We start from the raw sequence: 23,524 nt of genomic DNA on the forward strand, positions 1-23,524 counted from the left end.
GGACACTAACTTTATAGACACATATAGACAAGTATTTCAATAAACAAATTCAGTTTGGGTTCAGCTTTAAATACAAGCAATTACCCTGATAAGATACATCTTTTAAGCCAATTTTACAAACATTACTCAGAGCAGAACAGTATTTTAGGAGAGTATTTCTGTAAATAAAGGAATTGTTTTAGTTTTGCACCAATATGTTCAATTTTGATCTTTAGAAATACTTTAAATTTTATGACCCTCTGCCAATGAATAGATATTTCTTCTTACCTGCCTTTTTCATTAGTAGAGTCTCCTTGAACTAGGGTAACAGTCAGTGTCCTACAAGGCTGGCATGAACTTGTCTCTGTCTGCCCTGTCTGTTACCACTGCATGTCTCCCCCTCCATCATCATCAGTCATCTCAGCCTTTCCTGTGTTTCTCACACATGCCAAGGTCATACCTCACTTTCTAGATGCTTCTCCACCTACCCAGCATTATATCACTGTCCTCAGATCTCTTTTCTCTGCAGGAAAAGCCACGGGATACATGCAAAATGAAAATACAGAGCCCTTGATAAGAGTTATTAAAAAAGAGAACATCAAACCAATGAGTTTCCAACTCAGTGAGCTAACCTGACTAGCTAATGGCATGTCTAGCCTCATTGGCTGTTCTCTATCTTGTCACTCTGGTATTTTTTCCTGACAGTTCTTACTCTCACAAATTATTTGCTTACTTATTCATAGGCTGTCTATCTACAAACACTGGAATATAAGATACCTGAAATGACTCCTGCCTCAATAACCACTTTGCTTAAAAATAAGTCCATATTTCTAGAGAAGCAAATCTGCCTTAAGACCCTAAATATTCCAGAAAAACTTGCTCCATTCCTAAAGCCAAAAAAAAAAATCTTAATGTGTGTGTGTATGTGTTTAAAAGATTAAAAATAAAGTCACATATGAGGGAAAACATTTGTCTTTTGGGGTCTGACTTACTTCATTCAACCTAGTTTCCAGGCCTTTCCATTTCTTTACAAATGATACAATGTTATTCTTTCCAATGGATAAGTGAAATTCCATTGTGTCTAATCTGCCACATTTTCTTGATCTATTCTCTGTTGAGGGACCTCTGGGCTGATTCCATACCTTGGCTATGGTGATAGTGCTACAATGAATATGGTTGTGCTGGTGGCTTTACTGTATCCTTGTTTGTAATCCTTTGGCTAAAGGCCCATAAGTGAAATTGCTGGGCCATAGGGTAGTTTTTTGTTTTGTTTCCTGTGGAACTTCCATATTGCTTTCCAGAGTGGTTGAATGTTTACATTCCCACCAACAGAAACTAGCATTAGCTTATAAACATAGAAGTAAATACACTGGGTGGTATCAAGTGTATACAAGTGTGTTAAATAAAATATGGTAGATTGAAAAGAAAACTCAAAGGCAAAGGCAAACTTCAACAAAATAAGCACCATGAAGCAAGTACTTGGCAGGGTGGGAGTGTGGCTAAGGGGTGAGAAGTAGACTAATGAAGAAAGAAGTGGGGGAGAATGAAGTCAAGAATCCAGTGTATATTCTACAAAACTAAGAAAACTGAGGCAAAAGGGGACAGGGTGGTGGAAGTGATAAATTGAGAATGATGAAAGGAATGACATTGATCAAGATGCATTGCATTCATAAGCTGCTTTGTTAGGTGGCATCTCCTTTGTACAACTAACGATTAAAAAATAAACACTCAAAATTTTAAAGATTAGCTCATTAGTGAGGAAAATATTCTTCCCATTAGATGTGTGATGGTAGACCCTAGAGCCAAAACTAAGATGTCAAATGATTTATATCTTTGTTCATTTCATTTCTAAATATCAGTGATGTTGCTTATAAGAAGAAAAGACTGGCATCGAGCAGGTTTGGGAGGATTTACAAAGACAGATTTTTGTTTATGTTTGTGAGTAGCAGCTTTCCTTGCCTCTGCCTCAGCGTTCCAGTGAAGCTCAGCACAGCCTATGCTCGTAACACATTTCCTTCCCTTGACAATGTCACTGGTACTGAATTTTGTCACAAGCACATTCTCTCAGGGCTGAGTTTTGCCACACCTTGATCCAAGTTCAGTCAATCCAGTATCATCAGATAGATAGTCCCAGACATTATAGAAAAAAAATGCATTTGAATTCATGATCCTCTGGCTCCCATATATTTGCAACATTTTACAAATTCACCAGAAATTGCTTTAAAACATATTTCATAATTGTGTAAATTTTCTTCCAGACTAAAATTGTTTTAAGTCATTGATGCACATTTTTAATTAAGGTTGTGTTAATTCATACCAATTGAGAAATAGGAAACTTTCTCATGATGGCAGTAATGCTACTAATTGAAATCACAGCAGTCAATTGCCAGCCCTATTTCTTATCACAAATTTATTTTTTCAAATTGAAGTTGCAAAACATTTGAGTTTTGTTTTTTGGTACTAGGGATTGATCTCAGGGGCCTTCAACTTGCTCTAATGGTTCTCTACACTTGAACTAGTCCTCCAGCCCTGACTTTTGCAGGCTAACTGGAGATGGAATCTCATAGACTTTTTGGCTCAGACTGGTTTCAAACTTCTTTCTCCAGATCTCAGTCTCAGGTAGCTAGGATTACAAGATGACCCAATTGGTACCCAGACTCAGCCTGCTTTTTGCTGATTATTTTCGAAGTGGCATCTCTTTGGCTTTTCTGCTCAGGTCTTCAAACTGTGGCCCTCCAGGTCTCAGCCTCCTGAGTAGCTAGGATGACAGGTGTAAACTACCCATGCCCAGCTCCATCTAATGCTTGCTTAATGTTTGGGATTTTATACTGATATGACAAAGTGCAAGGAACTTTAATGAAGATATTGGTATTGTAGCTATTAATTTTGCCTCAGACACATGAAATGCAAAACCATGTTCTGATCATAACCTTGAAGTTCTATCTAACCAATCTAGCACCAACCTTTAAGCTTGCTTCTTATTTTTGTTTGATAGAAATTGAACATCAAGGGCTGGGAAGGTGGCTCAGTGGTAGAGAGCTTGCCTTGCATGCCTGAGGCCCTGGGTTGGAATCCTCAGCACCACATAAGCACAAAGAAAAAAGCCGGAAGTGGCGCTGTAGATCAAGTGGTAGAGTGCTAGCCTTGAGCTGAAGAGCTGAGGGACAGCGCCCAGGCCCAGAGTTCAGGCCCCACGACCGGACCCAAAAAAAAAAAAAAAAAAAGAAAGAAATTGAACATCAATCACTTTGAGTAGGCATGAATTCTTCGAATTTACAGTCCTTAGCAATAAAGAATTTACCATTCTTTTTATTTCTAAGTTCATAGTAATTTTTTTGCCAGCCTTGAGGCTTGAACTCAGGGCCTGGGCTCTGTCCTTGAGCCTTTCTGGGCTAGTGCTCTACCACTTGAGCCACAGCACATTTCTGGCTTTTTCTGTCTATGTGATACTGCAGAATTGAACCCAGGGCTTCAAGTATGCTAGGCACGCACTCTACCAGTAAGCCATATTCCCAACACTCATAGTAATTTTTTTTTAATTTAATTTTATTTGTGAACATACTGTACAGAGGAGTTACAGTTACATGGGCAGGATAATGCGTACATTTCTTACCAAGCATTGCAGCCTCCTCCTTTGTTTATCCTTCACATCCCTTCCCAGCCTCCCCCCTCCCCCCCTAATCCCAATCCTTCTCCTTCCCCCCCCCCCCCCCCCCCCGCACCAACGTTGTAAAGCTCGTTTTGGACATGACAACTTGTACTTCTCATTGTTGCAACAGGTCCACCTGTATCCTTAAACAACTGGTTTTTCCCCATCTCCTCCACAAGTTATACTGACATCAAATATAGTGAAAGCAGGGGTTATACTGTGGAGGAGGGATATACAAAGCAACAAAGAGATAATCTTATAAATGTGTTAGAAACACATGCATGAAAGAAAAAAAACATTAAAATACACATCTAAGGGTTCATTTTCCTGACATCACATTATCTGACCTTTTCCGCTTGACTCATACATATACTAGATATTACAAATAAGGGAAACCATGGGACCTACGTTTCTTTGGGCCTGGCTTACTTCACTTAATATAATTTTTTCCAAGTTTTTCCATTTCCTAACAAATGGGCAATGTCATTCTTTCTGATGGAGGCATAGAATTCCATTGTGTATATATACCACATTTTCTTGATCCATTCATCTACTGAGGGGCATCTGGGTTGGTTCCATATCTTAGCTATGGTAAATAATGCTGCAATAAACATAGTTGTGCTGGTAGCTTTAGTGTGGTCTTGTTTGTGAACATTAGGGTAAATGCCCAAAAGTGGGATTGCTGGGTCATAGGGGAGCTCTATGTGAAGTCTTTTGAGGAACCTCCATACTGCTTTCCAAAGTGGTTGAACAAGTTTACATTCCCACCAACAATGAAGTAAGGTTCCTTTCTGTCCACATCCCCTCCAGCATCTGTTGTTGTTAGAGTTCTTGATTTTTGCCGTTCTAACTGGAGTGAGGTGATATCTCAATGTTGTTTTGATTTGCATTTCTTTTATGGCTAGGGATGTTGAACATTTCTTCATGTGTCTATTGGCCATCCTTCTTTCTTCTTCAGAGAAGCTTCTCTTTAAGTCTTTCGCCCACTTACTTATTGGGAAGTTGTTTCTTTGAGGATTTGTTGTTGGGTGGTTTAATTTTTTGAGTTCCAAGTATATTTTAGATATGAGACCCTTGTCCGTTGTATGGCTAGTAAAGATCTTCTCCCAGTCCGTGGGCTTTCTATTGATCTTGCTAGCTATGTCATTTGCCCTGCAGAAGCTCTGCAACCTTATACAATCCCATTTGTCCAACCTTTCTTTGATTTGTTGTGTTTCCGGGTCTCTATTCAGAAAATTTCGGCCTGAGCCAAGGAGACCCAGGGTTTCTCCTATTCCATCCTGTAATGTTTTCAGAGTGTCTGCTTTGAGTTCAAGGTCTTTGATCCATTTGGAGTTGATTCTGGTGCAGGGTGATATATAAGGATCTAGCTTTAGTTTTCTACATGTAGTCAACCAGTTTTGCCAGCACCATTTACTGAAGAGGCTGTCTGTCTTCCATTCTATTGTTTTAGCTCCCTTATCGAAGATTAGATGGCTATAGGTCTGTAGGTTCATTTCTGGGTTTTCAATTCTATTCCATTGGTCCTGAGGTCTGTTCTTATGCCACTCATAGTAATTTTTAAACATGTAGTTTCATTGAAATAATTCAACACTGTATGATCATAGTGTGTTCACTGGATAAATGATAGAATCTGTCAGGCACCAATGACTCATACCTATAATCTCAGCTATTCATGAGGCTCAGGTCTGAGGATCACAGTACAAAGCTGGCCCGCTCAGACAAACCCAAGGGATTATCCATTAACCAGCAAAAAGCCATAAGTGGAGCTATGGTACATAGGGTAGAGCTCCAGCCTAGAGTGAGACAGCTAAGGAAGAATGGGAAGCCCTGAGATCAAGCCCCAATACCAGTGCATGTGCGTGTGCAGACACACACACACACACATACGTGCACACATGATTTAGAATGCCCTTGAAGACTGCAAGCAGATCCCACACCTGCCATCCTGCTGTGTGCCTTGCCTTGCTGACATTGCTAGTTCACTTAGGGTCTGGCAGCCAGCCAAGGATCCTCTTCAACATGGTTTTCTACACTTCCCAGTCATCTCATTTGGTACAAGCTAGTGAATTCTGGATTCTACCACCACCTTCTTATTTTACAAATACCAGATAGATCGAGTGATTGGTAAAAACGTAACCTATTAGTGGCAGATCCAAAACCAGATAAAAAAAAAATCTGCTTGCTTCCTTCGAATTCGATCATTTCTCTTATGCTGGTGTGACAGTCTTTTGGCTAATTATGTTTTTTTGCACTGCTGTGGCTCAAACCTAGGATCTCACACATGCTAGGCAAAGTACCCTACTCCTGAGCTACACTCCAGCCCAAATATCATTCTTCTGTATTTAACTACTGGACTCTATGCCTTTAAATGGAAATTGTCCCCATGTGTCTATCTCATCTTTGTGTCAAGTGAAAGTAGGCTATGCTGTAGGCCAGCCCTCCCGCAGAGCCACCTCTGGAAGATACCTGCCCATCTCTGCTTTCTTGTGGCTATTCCCTTTGTTTCATTTGTGACTTCGCTGCCTGCAGGAACTTCTGTTCTTTGAAGTCACCTTGGAGACAGCACTGCCAGCTCTCCCTCAGTGTAACTCGCTTTCTTATTTATATCAGTCATAGCAGAGCTTTTGGCTGGGCGCCAGTGGCTCATGCCTGTAATCCTAGTTATTCAGGAGGCTGAGATCTGAGGACCAGAGTTCAAAGCCAACCTGGGAAGAAAATTCTATGAGATTCTGATATCCAGCCACCAAAAAGCTGGAAGTTGGGGTCTGGTTCAAGTGGTAGAGCACTAGTCTTTAGTGAAAAAGCTCAGGGGCAGTGCCCAAGCTCTGAGTTCAAGCCTCAGTACTGGAACAAAATACAATTGTGGCCACATTTAATCTTCTCTGGCAAAGCCTGTCAGTCTGTCAACTGTTTGCCTCTTTGCAAAAATGCCAGGGATTGAAAGAGGTATTACTACTTCGGGAAGTTCTGATGGTAGGTTTAGAGTTGCCCTGACTTTCATGTATCCAAAAGGTTGGTGTGGATACATACATGCATACATTCATATATACATACACACAATTACATAATGCATTCTGTGTGTATGTGTGTGTTTGTATGTGTTACAGCAAATTTTGCTGCATATCTGTGTTTCATGGAACTTTGGGCAAAAGTGAGCATTTATATTCTATTCCTATCAGCTACTCCACTACAGACAGGACACCAGTCTTACTTTAAAGTGTCTGACAGGTTACCAGTTGTGCTGGTATACATTTGATTCCTTTGGAACTGGTAACTGAAAGTCACACCAAGTTTCTTTCTGAGACATACTGGAACCATTATTCAACCCAAGCTCTGTAGTGCCAGGCTCCAGCAACATGGATATGTTGATCGACATATTTTTGTGTGGTTCAGTCTCATTTTCCACAGCACCCCATTGCTCACTAACATGAATTCTTCACCTTTTCAGCGGCTATTTTTTTAATTTTTTATTATCTTTGAGTGGTTGTACAAAGAAGTTCCCATTCTACCAAGCAGTATAGGAATACAAAGTGTCTGGTAACATCGTCACCCATCACTCCTAACCCACCCCTTCTCTCACTTTTCTTCTTTTAAATTGAGATTAGGTGATTACATAAATTTTACATATTTCACAGTATTGTGTAGTAGTGATATTTAAAGTCACACATTTTAAGCATCACAAAGCAAAGTGTCATTATCATGGTCTATAAAGTTTGTGAATTCTATGAGCTTTGACAATACAAGTATTTCTTCCACATCAGGTGAAGATTACATTGCTTTCCTTTTGCTTAGTGTAGGCTGTTCCCTTTTCCCCTCTCATTCCTCCCTTCACATCGCTGTCTTTGGGCTGCTTAGTTCATTTTCATCTATGTCCAGTGCAGCCCATGGGCCTCTCTGTTTTATGTTTTCCCATTTCCTGCTGATTCTGTGTCCTCCTCCTAGCTTCCCTCCATTGCGCACATTTACATACCATACATGTGGTCAATAACATGGAGTCATTTACACTGATACGACAAAATGAGTAGCAGTCCTTTGTTTCTCCAGTCTGTTTACTTCGTCATATCTCCTTGCACCTTCAGTGGCTATTAATTATTCAGACTAAATTGTGACCTCAGTTTTTCCAATTCTTTTGACCCAGCCACTACTTATATTCCAGACTGATTGCTTTTTAGTTTTTATGCTTGTTTGCTTTATTTAATTAGTGCTATTAATTCTAGTAGAAGTGAGGCTTATTTTACTGTGATTTTGGAGCTTTCTCTGCACAGGTTCTTAGAAAAATGCAGTTAGGTTCTGATGTTCAAAAACACAGAACAGGACCCGTGCTAGGCAGGGAGCTGGGGGCAGGCGGGCGGCCCTGGTGAGTCTGCATAGTTTGAAATAGCAGCGCTCTTGTTCTGTTACTGGAGCATATGTCAGTGACAATTCATGATGAAGCATTTTAAACTTCATTTACTGGTAACAGAATATGAGGTTTTTCCGTATTGAAACGTGTCACGGGAAATAGCTCAAGAGTTTTGTCTGTGCAACAGAGCTGGAATGGAGGTGATACATCCACAAGTCTTTCAGGCGTTCACAGCAGCGCAGTATCTTCCTAGGAAGGTTCTGGGGACTCTACGTGCTGTGTGAAGAGGCTGAACAAAGAAGTTTAGGCCTGTCTAGGGAAAAGGTACTTTCTTTTCATAATTTGAGACACTTAAAGGGCTCTCCTAATGTATATAATAGGTATGCGGTAAAGTTTTGATGACTTCCAAGTCACTTTTTACATCGTTGGTGTGTGTGTGTGTGTGTGTGTGTGTGTGTTAGTCTTGAACTCAGGCCTGGTAGCTGTCTCTGAGCTTCTTTTGCTCAAGATTAGTGTTGTACCACTTGATCCACAGATCCACTTGTGGCATTTCTGGTGGTTAGTTGGAGATAAGAATCTCACAGACTTTCCTGCCTGGGCTGGCTTTGAACCTTGATCCTGAAATTTCAGCCTCCTGATTAGCTAGGAGTGAACCCATCAGTACCTGGCTGTTTTAATTAAGTGTGAATTAAGGTGATTTGCCCTTCAACTTCCTATCCATATTAACTGAGCTTCATTTAATATTCTGAAGTTCTTGTATTAGTAATCTGTGCTGTATAACAAGTTACCCCAGAGCCTAGCAACTTCAAACAATAAACGCCGTTTGCCTCACTCAGTTCTTGTGAGTCAAGGGTGCAAGAATGGGCAGGTGACCTGGGCCACTGGGGTCCCAAGGTAACTTGCTCATGTGCCTGGAAAGCTGCAAGTGTTGTCATTTCTCCTCCAGGGGTTGTGAGTGGCCTCTTAACATGGCACCTGACCAGGAAGATAGAAGCAACTCCACAGCATCCCATTGGTGACACAGGTGAATCATGTTCAGGGGAAGTGACAAGGGAGTGAGCGACAGGAGCGGCTAGAGGAACATCCAGCTCCCCCTGCCGTGGAGGAAATTCTGTCCAAAGTTGTTTTTAAAACAATTTTTTGCTCTCTGCTTACATGGATGGATATGTGAATTGAATTGCAAGTGGCTTCCACTATGTGTGTGTAGGTGTGTATTTTCATCTTGGAAGATGCTGAATTATCTGCTGTATGTTTATCATTGTCTCGGATAAAATCTACCAGTATGAGGGCCCACAAAAAGGATGCAATTGTCTTCATCATCTCCATGACACTGACTGAAATACTGAGCTACTTAGAAGAGGGAATTATTAGATTAGCTCCTCATTTTGTATCAATTCCTCACATATTATTTCCATATTATTGTCATTTAGGAAAACAGAAAACCATATTGTGCTAAGAAAACTGCTGCAATATAAATGAGAAAAATATAGAGCTGAAATGGGAAAATGACATTACCATTATAGCTCAGGAAATACAAGACAGAAATCCAAAGTAAATTCACTATATGCTGAAAACATTATCATTTGATAATGCACATAAGGATTATTGCAAACCCAATGCAATTTTTACCATTATTTCCCTGTTGAAGGGCTTAGAGATATGTAAATACTTACTTTACATCATCTGAAGAGGTACATCGTACTACACACGAAGAATAAAATTCAGTTTCCATTACCCATTATTTACTACTGTTTACACTTAAAATGGTTCATGCCTTAAGTTTTTTAAAAATAAGCCAAAAAAAAAATGTCTTACTCAAGGCTGCAATGTCTAAAATTATATTCTCACCTGAAAATTTGACAGAATGTTTTAGAAATTCTGATAATAAGCAGCCCCCACCCCGTAGAAATATAAGGAAATTACCAGAGAGGAAGTCAACACAGCGCATGCCAGGACAGCATTGGTATTATGGAAAATGACAGGAGCCTGTCTGCCAGGCAAAGGCCACAGTGGATAAGGCTGCTGTCTCTCTTGGCCAGTGTCCCATAGGTTGACCCATCGTGACCAAAAAGTGCTGCGTTTTAGTCCCGCAGGTCCTCAGTATTCCATGGCTGTCTGCCATGAAGCTGTCAGGAGCCTAGGTTTGCTTTTTTCTTTTCTTTTCAGCAGTTTTTTGAGTCTGATCCTTTCCCACATATTTCAGCCAGCTTGTCATCACGAAGACCATCACCAGCCCGTGGGAATAGGGGAAAGAGAAGCAAAGACCTATTATTTTTGCTCATATCCCAGTGGTCAAAATTTAGTCAATGGACCACATTTTAAAATTAAGAGTTCTAGAACCTGTACCCTGCATTATATAAATGATAAAGTATGAACATTGCCTTGCATTGGCTTAAAATCTGTCAAGCCAAGAGAGCAGTTACCGAAGGCCACAGAATGCATGATCCTAGTTGTGCTAGCTGTGTATAAAAGACAAATCCATGGAGACAGAAAGTAGATTAGGGGCTGTCAGGGACTAGAGGGAGAAGGGAATGGCAGTAATTACTAATAGATATGGGATTTCTTTATGATGTGCTGGAAACGTTCTAAAATTAGGTTATAATAGTCACAGAACTCTGAATGTTACTTAGAAATCTCTGAATGATATACTTTCAAAAGATTAACTTAATGGCTATAAAAGAAAAAGTTATAAAAACTAGTCTCTGTGCTTAAAAACCGATAGGAGACTTTTCATTTCCCATTTTTGGAATGGATGAGGGACTGCTCAAGAATGTAGAAACAGAAGTGAGTGCTTGCATGGACTCAGCTTGAGTCCATGCACCCTGAGTCTGGAGTGCTTCAGCTCCAGACTTCCACCAAGGTGCTCTGGTCCTGAAGACCTTCCAGTGTCTAGCCACAGAAAACAGAAATCCTCTGTGCCCAATGAGATCTTTTATATAATGAAAGGTCTTTCAGTAAATTTCTTGAGTCTCTAAATGTAGGAGAACGTACTTCCTTAAACAGCTACAACAAAGAAAACACTTCCTTGTCTTTGGGGCTGACAGAATATAAGCATCTTATTATTAACAGTAACCACTGTTCTAATCATTTCGTAGTTTGATCTTCAACACAAAGAAGACAGAGAGTATAGGGGGATATAAATGGTAAGAAAGGAAGATGAGAATGGAGAAAGGAAGGAAGGAAAGAGGCAGAGAGAGAAGGGGAAGAAACGATTCATTTGTTGTTTAAAATATTTGTTCATCCCCATTGTATATTGTTTTACCACCTGATGGTGAGGAGAGAGCTGGAAGGCAGTCAGCTCAGACTGGGCAAGCTGGTTCTGGAAGCAAGCTCTTTCTAAGGTTTTGGAATTCTGGGTGGGCTAGTGTGTATGGACTGATTACCTGGGACATATTAAGGAAGAGCAGGGTGAATTTTAAGAGACCCGTTACGCTATTCATTTACCTTAATGGTAGAATAACCACCTTTCTTTGAAGAACTGAGATCTTCTCAGTTTTATGTTTTGTTTTCTTTTTGTTGGTGATAATCAGCAAGGTGTTACAGAAGTTTCTGTGCAAATGAGGAAGTGAGATAAACCACAATTGCAGTTAAAATGTTTAATCTGCAAAGCTTTTACATTTTTGCTTTAGTAGTAATTTGAGATGAAATCACACTTGAGTTTGTTGGTGGTGGTACGGTTTTTTTGTTGGTTGTGGGGCTTGAACTCTGGGCCTGGGCGCTGTCCCCAAGCTCTTCAGCTCAAGGCGAGCACTCTACCACTTGAGCCACAGCGCCACTTCCAGTTTTCTCGTGGTTTATTGGAGATAAGATTTTCATGGACTTTCCTGCCTGGGCTGGCTTTGGACTGTGATCCTCAGATCTCTGCCTCCTGAGTAGGTAGGATTACAGGCATGAGCCACCGGTACCCAGCTGAAGTTGAGTTTTGTGAGAATGACTCTCCCTCTCCTTGCTGTTCACAAAATTCTTGTGTCAATAACTAATGGCAAAAAACTAATAATAACTAATGGCACTGTTTTAGAAATAATTCTTGCGGCCTTCTAGATATAGATATATTTTCTTACATGTTCTAAGCAACTTCTAAGGAAATGATTTTTTTTCATAATTCCTCATTGGCATAATTGTATCAGAGAAAAATCATTACACACCTCCATGACGTAGAGTATGTATTATTCACGACTGCAGATGGAGTCAGAATGCCTATCCTCCCTGCAGGCCATTTGTAGTGTTGACACTGGTGCCCTCCAATGACTTAGGCACTTACTGAGATCATTATAAGCTTATCTTCCAGCTCCAGTAAGCCTCTTTCCTGTTCTAATGAATGTTTGGTGCTTTGAGGCACAGTGGATAGAGTCAAAAGAGAGTCTAGAGGACACAAAGACTCAGACCTGCCAAGATGGTGTGCACTTTAATTCCTCCCTGCTCGGAGAGAAGCATTTTTATTCCACTCACTTTAGCTGGAAATGTCAGTCTTTTTTTTTTTTTTTTTTTTTTGCTAAATTTAAGGCAGTTGTTTTTCAATTTGCATCACTAAAGAGAAAAGCATCATAGGACTGAGAGTTTCATCCATACTCTGGAAGGCGGTGTGCTGCAGAAGGAAACCGAGTGGAGCAGACTCCAGTGTTACTACTGCTTTCAGATCTTTGCCATGCAAACTAGGAAAATCATCATGTGTGAAGATGATAAAGCAGGAGCAATGATGCTATTGCTTTGGATTACTGAGAATTAAAATAGCTCCTATCTCTTAAGGTGCTTCTCATGAGAAGATGTATGTGTACGCATTAATCCCATCATGTCCATCCATTCAGTAACGTTGCTGCTGGGCACACAGCTTTCATACAGAAGCTGTGAAACTCACACTGCATGGAAAGCAGCTGTAGTTTGCAGGATAAAAAGAATTTTTAAACTGTTTTCATCATCCAGTCTACTGTGGTACATACATCAGTGTATTCATTCCCACACACCTGCAGACAAGAATGTCTGTTGCCTTCTTGCAGTGGGAAGCAAGTAGAATCTGAGGACTGGTGCCACTTGCAATGCTTGCAGCTTACGATGGTGCACATGGATTGCACAAGGCTGAGGTATGGGGCAGTGTCTCTCCTTACACTGACCAGCACTATGTAAGTGAAACAGAGGTTTTAGAATCTGAGAAATTTCAATAGCAACTGATAGCTGTCTTCTCAGATGCTTACAACACAATGAGAAATTGGTGTCAGATGGCCAAAATCAGCCTAAAGGGAACTGATAAAAGTAGTCTGTTTGACATGATAAAGTTATTGAGCAAATGTCTGTGTGGAAAATGTGCTAAGTGCTGGCCTAGGGAACCTAGGATAAGAACAGGAAGGCTAACAGGCTATGTCCTGACTGGATTTATCTCTCAGGGATCAGCAAATGGCCCATTTAGCAAGGAATTGGGTGTCAGGAGTTAGAAGCATTCTGCATGGAGAAATCTCTGAATGGGAACCTGGGAATGATAGAAGTGGTCATGAAGGCCTCATAACTTGATTCCAAAGAAATCACTCTGTCCCTTGATAAACTATTACTAGCTTCGTTTATTTTTATCATTGTTTTGGTTTCAAAAATATTTATGAAGGTGGTGTTGTGTTAGATTAGTGACAGCCAGTAGAGCAGACGCTATGAAACTCACTGCTTTTGTTCATTCATCACTTGTTTGTTTTACAAATGCAGGCCATCATCACCCAAGATATGAGAATAAAGTCTGCCAACCTAGTCACCCTTGACTGAAAGCAGCCCATCTGCAGCACAGCCCCACCCAGCAACATCCTGGGGCGTACGGGAGAACGTAAATTGGCAGAGCTTCCAGAAAACCGATTCAGTTAGTTCAGATTTACTTTTCAGGTTGAGTTCATTAATGAGGAAGCAAAGTGTTTGAAAAACATTTTCAGAAGAGAGAATACATGCTTTGTCAGAATTAGAAAGCCGGGGGTCACTTCCTCCCATGGACAGTCTCCTCACCCAGCCAAGCGTGTGTCTCAGTGCTGAGTGGGTTCTGGGTGGGGTGCTACACGAGGCTGGTTTTTGTTATCTTTTTGCCTCGAGACTTTGGGCAAGTGAGCTAACCTCACTCGTCGAATTTGGAAAATGAGGCCTGCAATAAAGTGTCCTCAGATGTCCTCCACTGTAGCTGTCCACTGGCGTTTGAGGACTTTTATCTAATTAAACTCATTTTATTTCCCATGGTTCTTAGAACCCATAATGTACAAATGAAGTTGTTATGATGACTAACTTCAGATGATCATTTGGAGACCAGTGCTGGAGATCAAACCCAGGGCCTCCTGCAGGTGGAGAGCCACGTCTCCTGCTCTGCTGTTTCTTGGACAGACCTTTCCTCATTTCACTGAACTTTCATCTGAAGCTCCTTATATAATTAACTGAGCTTGGCAAGAAATGAAAGGAAGAGGGAATTAAAGAGAAACAAAGCAAAAAAGAAAATAAGGTTGGTTTGTGTGACAAGGTAAATAATGACTATGATTCCCCTGAGAAATCCCAGACAATATGAACTGTGTACACCAGTATAGCTGAAGAAAAGCTCATCCACATGAGCAGCTAGGAGAAAAGCCATCTTAATTAACTGTATGTGAGTTTGCATATGTACACAGAAGCTCCACTTCTGGTGGTTAATTGGACGGAAGGAAGCATCTCATGGAGTTTCCTGCCCAGGCTGGCAAGGAACCCCATTTCTTAGATCTCAGCCTCCTGGGTGGCAAAGATTACAGATGTGAGTCACTGGCACCTTGGCATCATAACTTTTATTTTCAACACTGGAGTGAAAAGAGACTTTGGGAGAAATGGAGCTAGGCCACCACAGGTTCAGTGTTGGAGGACCCATGGGTTAGGGGATTCAAAATCAGAATGAGTACTCTGCCTTGAACTTAGCCATCATATTGGTAAAACTTTTGAGATCCTCATAATTCTCGCTGATAAATGAAGCTTTGTGGTAGGAAAAAAAAAGTGCTTTGCAGGGGAAAGGGAAGAAAATAGTGTCATCTGCTCTACATCTCAGAGACAGCATGCTGTGCACCAGTGGGTGGCAGTGTTCCTGTCCTTGCTGCCTGGGGCCTCTGCCGACCCTCGTTCTCACTGTCCTTCCACATCTAGACTACTTGCTCCATCTTTAAGTATTTCAAATTCTGATTTTCACAGCTAAAGCATAAAACATTTGCCGTTATTTTCTGGGGGGAAGCATCACCCTGTGTGCAGAGCAGCTCCCTTGTAGGCACCAACCAGTTGTCAGGCAGGCAACCAGTCAGAGGGGCAAATGGCATTGTTCCTGTGCATGGGGCAGGTAGGAGGGGCTGTGGGCAGCATTTACGAATCCCATGAGACTTCCCAAAGATATACTTTACAGTTTGTCCACCAGATTTCTTTACCAAACGACATTAAGCCAATCTAAACTGAAGCACATTAGAAACCACATCATGGGCGCCTCATTAGCTGTATTATTTTCATTTGACTGTACATCTCTCCTCATACTTATATAAAAGGCAGCCAGCTTACTAATAAAGAATTTAGATGCAGGGACTTATTCCTTAAATTAGGAAATACTGGCTTTTAGCTTTAACTTTCTGTTTTGACTCTTATTCATGTCTATGATTGAATTGCCTCAGTAATTGCAGAGATTTTCTTTTTACCAGGAAGAAATTAACAGAAGACAATAGATTTTTCTACACTTACTCTTATGACAAGCCTCTTTAGGGAAGTGCCACAGCCAGGGGCATGGGTAATCAGCCAAGGCCAAGAGCTCCAGCATGCCCTTGTACATCACAAGCTAGAGAATGCATGCTTCTGAGATCCTTCACTGCATGTGTCCCACGAGCTTACATGGAATGTGTCTGCCATTGATATAGGTAGTGAATAACCAACTCTGCCCACAGAAGAGTAAGTATCCAGGAAGTAGAGTCACATTTTTAATGGGAACTTGTCCTGGTTCCTTTGATGGAATGCCCCAGAGTAAAAGCTCCTTGTGGTCTGGGTTGCTCACAGTAAATTTACATCATCTTGGTCCTCTGCTTAACTGGCATTTTGTTTCTTTTCCTTACTTGAGAGGAAAGGCATCCTTCCTGGGAGATAAACTACCCTTCCTTTGGAACAACCCCATTGCCGTTTCCTACTTGGAAATGTGTCAGCAGGATTGTAAGCTCCCACAGATAGGCAACAAGAAAATAGTCCTTTGGGACAGGCATTTCAACTGCAGTGACTGGCTGAGTGGTCGCCACTGCAGATGTTGGTGCACCATAGGAACTGACTCCATTCTTTCTCAGGAGTTAGACCTGTGCAGTAAACCCAGTGTGAGAAGGAGAGCTGTTTCACAAAAAGCCAGATGCAATCCAGTTAAAAAAAAAATAGAGGGGTGGGGCATTACCCAGTGGTAGAGAGCTTGCCTAGCACAGGAGACCCTAGGTTCAGTCTTTAGCACTGCAAAGAAAAAACAAAAAGTCATCCTGCCATTGTAAGCACTTCATTTTCCAAAATATTAAGTACTTCATAGTCTCTGGGAAGGGAACAAATTGTATATATTTATCAATAATTAGGAGGGGAGAGCTAACACTTGAAGTTTTGCTTCTCATATACAAGTTGCATTTATTTTCTCAATTTCCCATACAAAACAAGGCACACATGACTTTATCATGGGGACAAGAATGGTAATACAAAAACCATGTGCGGTGCATGGAGTAGGACTGCGCAGCTGCAGGTATCTGGGGTGAGCCGTTATGTATTTGCACTTGCTCAGCTCCTTCAGTCATTTCTCTGGTTTAAAATTCTAACTCTCTATGTGTTGGTGAGGTAACACAAAAGAAGAGAGGCAGAGCTAGTTCTGCAGGTGAACTGGCTGTGTGCTGGGTGTCCATGTTTGGAGAGGGCTATTTCTAGTTGTGCTGCTAAGGAAGCTTGTGGCCCCAGCAGTGGAGCAGGGAACTCCCATTTATTTGGTCCACATGTCACCCTTCTCCACACCTGTCAAGCTGCAGAGGAGTTATTGTAGTGGTAAAGATTACTCTCATGCTGCCAAAACAAGATATATGCCGTGCCTTTTGGGGGGGGGGAGGGGAGGGTTGGCCATGTGTCTTGAATTCAGGGCCTAGGTCTGTCCCTGAGCTTTTTCACTCAAGGCAAGCATTCTACCACTTTGAGCCACAGTGCACTCCTGTATGCCTCTATCTTAACAGTACTCTGCAGCTTTGGCTGTCTCTGTCCATCAGCATAGGTTCTTTCTCTTCCTGTCATTTTCTGGTTTGGCACTCAGATTCCATGAAAAGACATCACATCAGAGAGCATGACTTTTTCTAATCCCAGCCCACACACTGATGTCCAAATATTTTTGTTCCTTCTGGGATCGTTTTGTTCTCCCACCAGTGGTCGCTAAGCCAGGAAAGCACAGGGGTATTTTGCAAGAACATTTGGAATATACATCTCTCACTTTTAGCTGGGATTTCTAGTGTTTGTATTTTGAAGGTCAAGAGTGATGTCAGATCTAAGTCACTGGCTCTACCTACTACTGAGCATGTGACTTTGCTAAGGTAATGGCTGAAGTGTTTTCCTAAAATCTGCACAGGAATTGGTAGGCCTTTCTAACACAGAGAAATGAGCTCAGCCATGTGTAAGGTTATGTGGGCAAACATACTACTCACCTTAAAATAGGCTTCTTGGCATTATCACAGCAAGACTTCCTGCAAGGAACTGTGATGGCGAGAAAAATAGTAAGTAGATTCTTTGCAGGGAATTTTAGTTAATTGTAAATATGTCTTTTCTCTGGAACCCACCTACCTGCTTTTTTTTTTGGCAGTACCAAGATTTGAACTCAGAGCCTAATACTTACTCAGTTTGCTTGATCCTTTGGATCTGTCTTAAATAGCTAGAATTATAATCATGAGCAACCAGTACCTGGTTTGAAGATTGTGTATGTGCGCGTGCGTGCGTGCGTGTCAGTATTGAAGCATGAGCTCAGGACCTAAGCATTTTCTCCACTCAAGGCTGGTGTTCTACCATTTGAACAACAGCTTTACTTCTGACTTTTTGCTGGCTAATTGGAGATAAGTCTCAGAGACTTTACTGCCCAAGCTGAATTTGAACTGCAACCCTCAGATCTCAGCATCAGTAGCTAGGATTTCAGGCACAAGCCACCAGCACCCAGCTTTTCAAGATTTTAATGACAAATTCTTCTCTGTTGAAAAATTATGGTGATGGGTTACTGATCTTGGGGACCTATCAGGATATTTCTAATGCTGTCTTCGCACAGGCAAATAGGCTTCATTCATCATTCAATGACCATTTACCTCCACAAAGTATTATGGTGTACTAGAGGTTATGTTAAGGGTTTTAACGTATAAAAGGAATACAAAATGAGTACTTTTGTCCAGTACAAAATTTGAAATCAAGGCCTCATACTTGCTCAGCTGACACTCTACAATTTGAACCATGTCTTCAGCATGGCTTATTGCTAATTTTGGAGATGAAGTCTCACAGACTTTTCTGCCCAGGCTGGTCTCAAATCATAATCATTTAGATCTCCATTACAGGTGTGAAACATGATGCCCAGACAAAATCACTATGGACTCAGGAAACATTAGTTGCTTTGTGTCAGGCATTTGTCACCTTGTTTAATGTTGGTAATAACTCAATTAGGATTTTTTTGGTAAGCAAACTGAAACAGGAAGAGGTTGCACAAAGTCACTCAGTTGGCAGGTGGGAGAACTGCATGAACACCTTGTTCACTTAAAGCTCTGTGGCACACTACAGTACCCCGGAGAGCCCTGAACAGTGGGTAGAAGAGTATTTAGGCAGCTACCCAGGAGCACTGTTGCAGCGTGATGTAAGGGAGAATGAGGAGAGGGGAGATGTCTGAGGCCCCTTTTGAAGGTAGGTAATAACAGAAGACAAGGGACCTGGAAGCTGTGGTTGGAAAATAAGCAGTTTCATTTACTTGAGTACAAACGATGGCAGGATAGAGGCCAGTTTTGCAGGCTCTATTGTGTAGAGTTGGGAATATTAGGTCTTGAGCAATGAGGTAGCTCAAACAGCTCAAAGAAAATGCTAGAAGAAGGAAAAAAAAGGAGACTATATTTCACTTATCCCTTTCTGAAAACCTAGGTTGCCCAGGAACAACTTACCTGGGTCCTCTGCCTAGAGGATCAGTGTGGCTGGAGCTGTGATTTCCTATGAAACTCAGCTTTCCTAGCAGAATTCAGTAGCTATGGCTCTGTGTCAAGGACTTAGTGTCCTTCTGGCTATTGACGACTGGCCCCCCACTCCCCCCCCCCCAGGTTCTTCTGTGCCTCCAACACAGGCTTCCACAAACAGGGCGTCTTGCCTCTCCCTAAGCCTCAAGGGAGGACGATACTTCAGCAGAGGGCACTGTAATCTCACATAATCACTATGTCCTGTCGCCTCTACCAACTCTGTTGATTAGAAGCTAGTCATGGGCTATGCCCACACTCGAGGGCCTGAGGGGAAGGGCCATCAGGAACAGATCATCCATAGTCTGAACTAGGTGGTACTGATCCAAACAGAGTCAAGAAATTGTGTCTAGAAGCACATACGTGTGTGTGTGTGTGTGTGTGCACGCGTGCATCTGTGTGTGTGTCTGTGTAGATTTGCATTCAGTGCTGGGAATCAAGCCAGTGGCCTTAATATCCAAGGCACTCTATCACTGAGCAACATTCCCAACCTATAGAAAATGTAATTGTAGTTTCTTGTTTGTGCTAGGTGAAATTCTTAGAATTCATTCTCTCATGAAAGCGCAAAAATCTCTGTGTAGTTATGTGCAGATGACAACAAACCTATGAAATACTTTGGTCATATACATCCTAGATTATTATTATTATTATTACGGTACAAGGAATTGAACTCGGTCTGTTGTATATTTACAAGGTATGTATTCTGCCACTTAAGTCACACACACTTTCTGCCCTTTTTGCTCTATTTATATTTCAGATAATCTTTTTTTTTTTATTGGTCGTGGGGCTTGAACTCTGGGCCTGGGTGCTGTCCTTCAGCTCTTCAGCTCAAGGCAAGCGCTCTACCACTTGAGCTACAGCGCCACTTCCGGTTTCCTGGTGGTTTATTGGAGATAGGAGTCTCACAGTCTTTCCTGCCCGGGCTGGCTTTGAGCCGTGATCCTCAGATCTCAGCCTCCTGAGTAGCTAGGATTACAGGCATGAGCCACCAGCGCCCGGCATTTCAGATAATCTTATGCCTTTTTCTAAGGTTTGCCTCAGATCACAACCCTCCTACTAATACTTCCCGCATATCTGAGATTACACACGTTTATCACCACATGGTATGTTGCTGAGAAAAAGGGACTAATGTTTTGCCCAGGTTTGCCTTGAACTACAAACCTCTCATAATCTCAGCTATTCAGGGGGTAGAGTTCACAGTATTAGCCACTGTGCTTTATGTACTTGAGGCTCTGTAGTGGCTGTGAAGACACTGAGGATGACGCCAGTATATTTAAACCATGCAACTCTGACGTTAATTAGAATAGAAATATCATGAGGGGTGGGCACGAGTAGCGTAATAACTTACGCATAGGCCACCTGGCAGGCAGGATGCACAGCACGCAAAATGCAGAGGCATGAGCTTGTGCAGATGGGAGCATTTATTGTTCCAATAGCCTGCGCCACAGATTAGAAAACAGAATCATGCTTGTTCCCATGAAACAACACTCCATAAATAGAGCAGTGGTTATTTTGTCCACAGATGTTCTAATGTCTGACACATAAGTTGAATGAATGAGTGTCGCCAGTAAGTGGTACGGTCACAGTTTGAACTCTGAGCACCACCCCCTACCTGCCTCTGAGAAGGCATTTCACTGTAGCTATGTTGTCCAGGATGCCTTTGCAGGTATTATCTACATGTGTACATGCAGATCCCTAAATCCCATCAGGAGGGCTTGAGGGAAAAAAGCCAAAGCTATAGTAAACTACTGAGGCCATCCATGTGGAGATTACAGAGTCCTAAAATTAAATGGGATGATGATGAGACAGGATGGAGGCCCAAAATAGAACTTTAGAGGATACCTATATATAGAAATAGAGATGCAGAAGAGGCATTTTCAAAAGCAATGAAGATATGAAGTGAAATAAACCAGTTCCACAAAGACAAGTATCATGTTTCCTCTCATTTGTGAAAGCTAGGGGAAAACAAAACAAACAAGGCTGTGATAGAAGGGGGACTACTAGGAAAGTGGAAAGGAAAAGGGGCAGGCCAGCAGAGGAGAAGATAGAGGGAGTAAACCACCATATGTGTGTATGGGGAGATCACCATGAAATCTCTGACTACGCACAATTTGTCTTTCTTATTGCATAAATTTAAAAGGTAAAAGGGAGATAGATATAAAAGCAAAGAGGAGAGAGGAGAAGAGTTAACACAGAGTAATAGGTGATCACAGGTGACTTGGGATAACCAAGTTCAGGGCACAGAGTGCAAGTGCTTTGCCAGCCTGCAAGGAGGCCCATGGCCGCCAAGGGTGCAGAGCTTGGGTACTGAGCTTTCTGGAATTTGGGAAGAGGTCTCTGGTGCTGTGGAGAGAAGGGAAGACTCTGGAAGGAAGAGAACAGACTATTGACAGAACATGATCCCAGAGGAAGCAGGGGTGCCATGCATCGCCACAGCTGGGAAGGATGAGAGAACTACCAGTGTACAGAAGAGGAGAAACAGAGAAAGGGAGAGATTGAGGGAAGAAAGAGAAATATTGATGCTTGAACTGAAGATCCTCAATTCTTTAAGAAAATAAGGGGTACAACTTTAAGAGATTTTTTTTTTTTACGGTGCCAGGTTTAGGCACTGTCCCGTAGCCTTTTGCTCAAGACTGGCAGTCTACTAATTAAGCCACAGCTTCAAACCCACCTTGTTGGTTAATTAGAGATAAGAGTTTCACAGACTTTCCTGCCCAGGCTGGCTTGGAACCAAGATCCTCAGATCTCAGCTTCCTGAGTAGCTAGGATTACAGGCTGTCTGAGGCTATAACTGACAACAGGTAATTCAGTAGAGAAGACAGTATAGGCCCTTCTGGTAATGACAATCTCTCACAAGAACAAAGGAGCTCCTCCAAGGCCCAAATGTATCAAATGGGCCAAAAGGAAAAATAAATGGACATGGCAGGGGATAAGAGGAAGTCGGAAAGACTGGCCAAGCATACAAGTCATCCAGACAGGTAGGATGACACAAATAGTTCACAAAACTCTTATCAGGCATAGGGCTGACAAAGAGCTAGGTATCAGTGACTAACACCTGTAATCCTAGCTACTCTAGTAGCTGAGATCTAGAAAATAGAGGTTTGAAGCCAGTCTGGGCAAAAAAAAAAAAAACCTATGAGACTCTATCTCCAATTAACCAACAAAAAGCCATGCTTTTTGTTAGAACACCATTATGAGCAAGAAAGCTAAACAAGAGTGTGAGGCCCTGAGTTTAAGTACCAATACACACAAAAACTGACAGACACTACAAGGATAATGATGTTTGGGAAGTAGTAATATCTTCAGAGGCATTAAGGTAAAAAGTATTAAGTTCTGTTTGACCCTCAAGGTAAACAAGGACACTTCATGTCACCTCACTACAAAGAAGCAAGGTCATCAGGAATGAGTGATGAAAATGAGATGCTATCACAATCAACTATAATCACTTTTCCTCTTCTCTACCTGCCAGACAAAAAAGGTCTGGTTCTCAAATCTGGATCTTGTGCTGACTGTACATCTGATGACTCAGGGTGGCCTGAATCAGGGTGGCATCCAGATTAGAAATTAGATCTAATGGGTATGAAGCAGTATATTTCTGTGTGATTTGCTTGAATGATGTTGAACTCTTAAAATGTTCTCTGCACATGTTTACATGTGTAATACTATTTCATTATTTCTTTTAAAGAAAAACATTTGGAACCTTTTTCTTAATATCCTAAAGGATTTACAGTTATAGTCAATAGCCACATTACTTTCTGCCACTATATCCTAACACTAGATTACTAATCACTGCATTACCTCTTTTTCAGGTGTGAAAATGAAACCAGGTTTAAAACAGAAGAAGTATTTTGGGCTTACAACTTCTGCCCTACTCCGTACTCCTGGACTGCACTTCTGGGCCTTATTTTATATCTGGTTTTCTTTGCACCTGGTAAGTCTAGGCTCTGTTGTTATTTTTGCATTCGACTATCTCCTTTTGGAAACACACGCTACTTACTACTTTTCATATTCTTTACACAATCTTCACTGTTTTTGTTTTTATTTCCCAGGAATGGGACCAATGCCTTGGACTGTGAACTCTGAAATATACCCTCTGTGGGCCAGAAGTACAGGCAATGCGTGCTCATCTGGAATAAACTGGATTTGCAATGTTCTGGTTTCACTGACGTTTTTACACACAGCAGAGTATCTTACATACTATGGTAAGAGCATAGTTTTTCCAGCATACTTTCATTTTTATTATTCTATAATGTGTTATTATGTGGTTATATTTTTGCTGCTTGAAATAGCTTGTTCTCCAAAGGCCTTGGCATTGTATCTGAGGAAAGATAAGAGGAATTCTCCTTTCCTAGCCGGCAC

At 41.5% G+C, this 23,524-nt stretch overlaps 1 protein-coding gene across 1 annotated transcript in view; it reads left to right on the top strand.

The window, feature by feature from the left end:
• Positions 1 to 23,524, top strand: part of Slc2a13 (solute carrier family 2 member 13) — a 343,464-nt gene that overhangs the window by 311,005 nt on the left and 8,935 nt on the right. Inside the window, exons 8-9 of the mRNA XM_042677720.1 lie at positions 22,975 to 23,096; positions 23,215 to 23,367. Of these exons, the coding sequence (XP_042533654.1) occupies positions 22,975 to 23,096; positions 23,215 to 23,367 (275 nt within the window). The remainder of the gene's footprint in view (positions 1 to 22,974; positions 23,097 to 23,214; positions 23,368 to 23,524) is intronic.

This window comes from Dipodomys spectabilis, unplaced genomic scaffold, assembly GCF_019054845.1.
Source record: "Dipodomys spectabilis isolate Male_0828 unplaced genomic scaffold, ASM1905484v1 ptg000039l, whole genome shotgun sequence".
NCBI lineage: Eukaryota > Metazoa > Chordata > Mammalia > Rodentia > Heteromyidae > Dipodomys > Dipodomys spectabilis.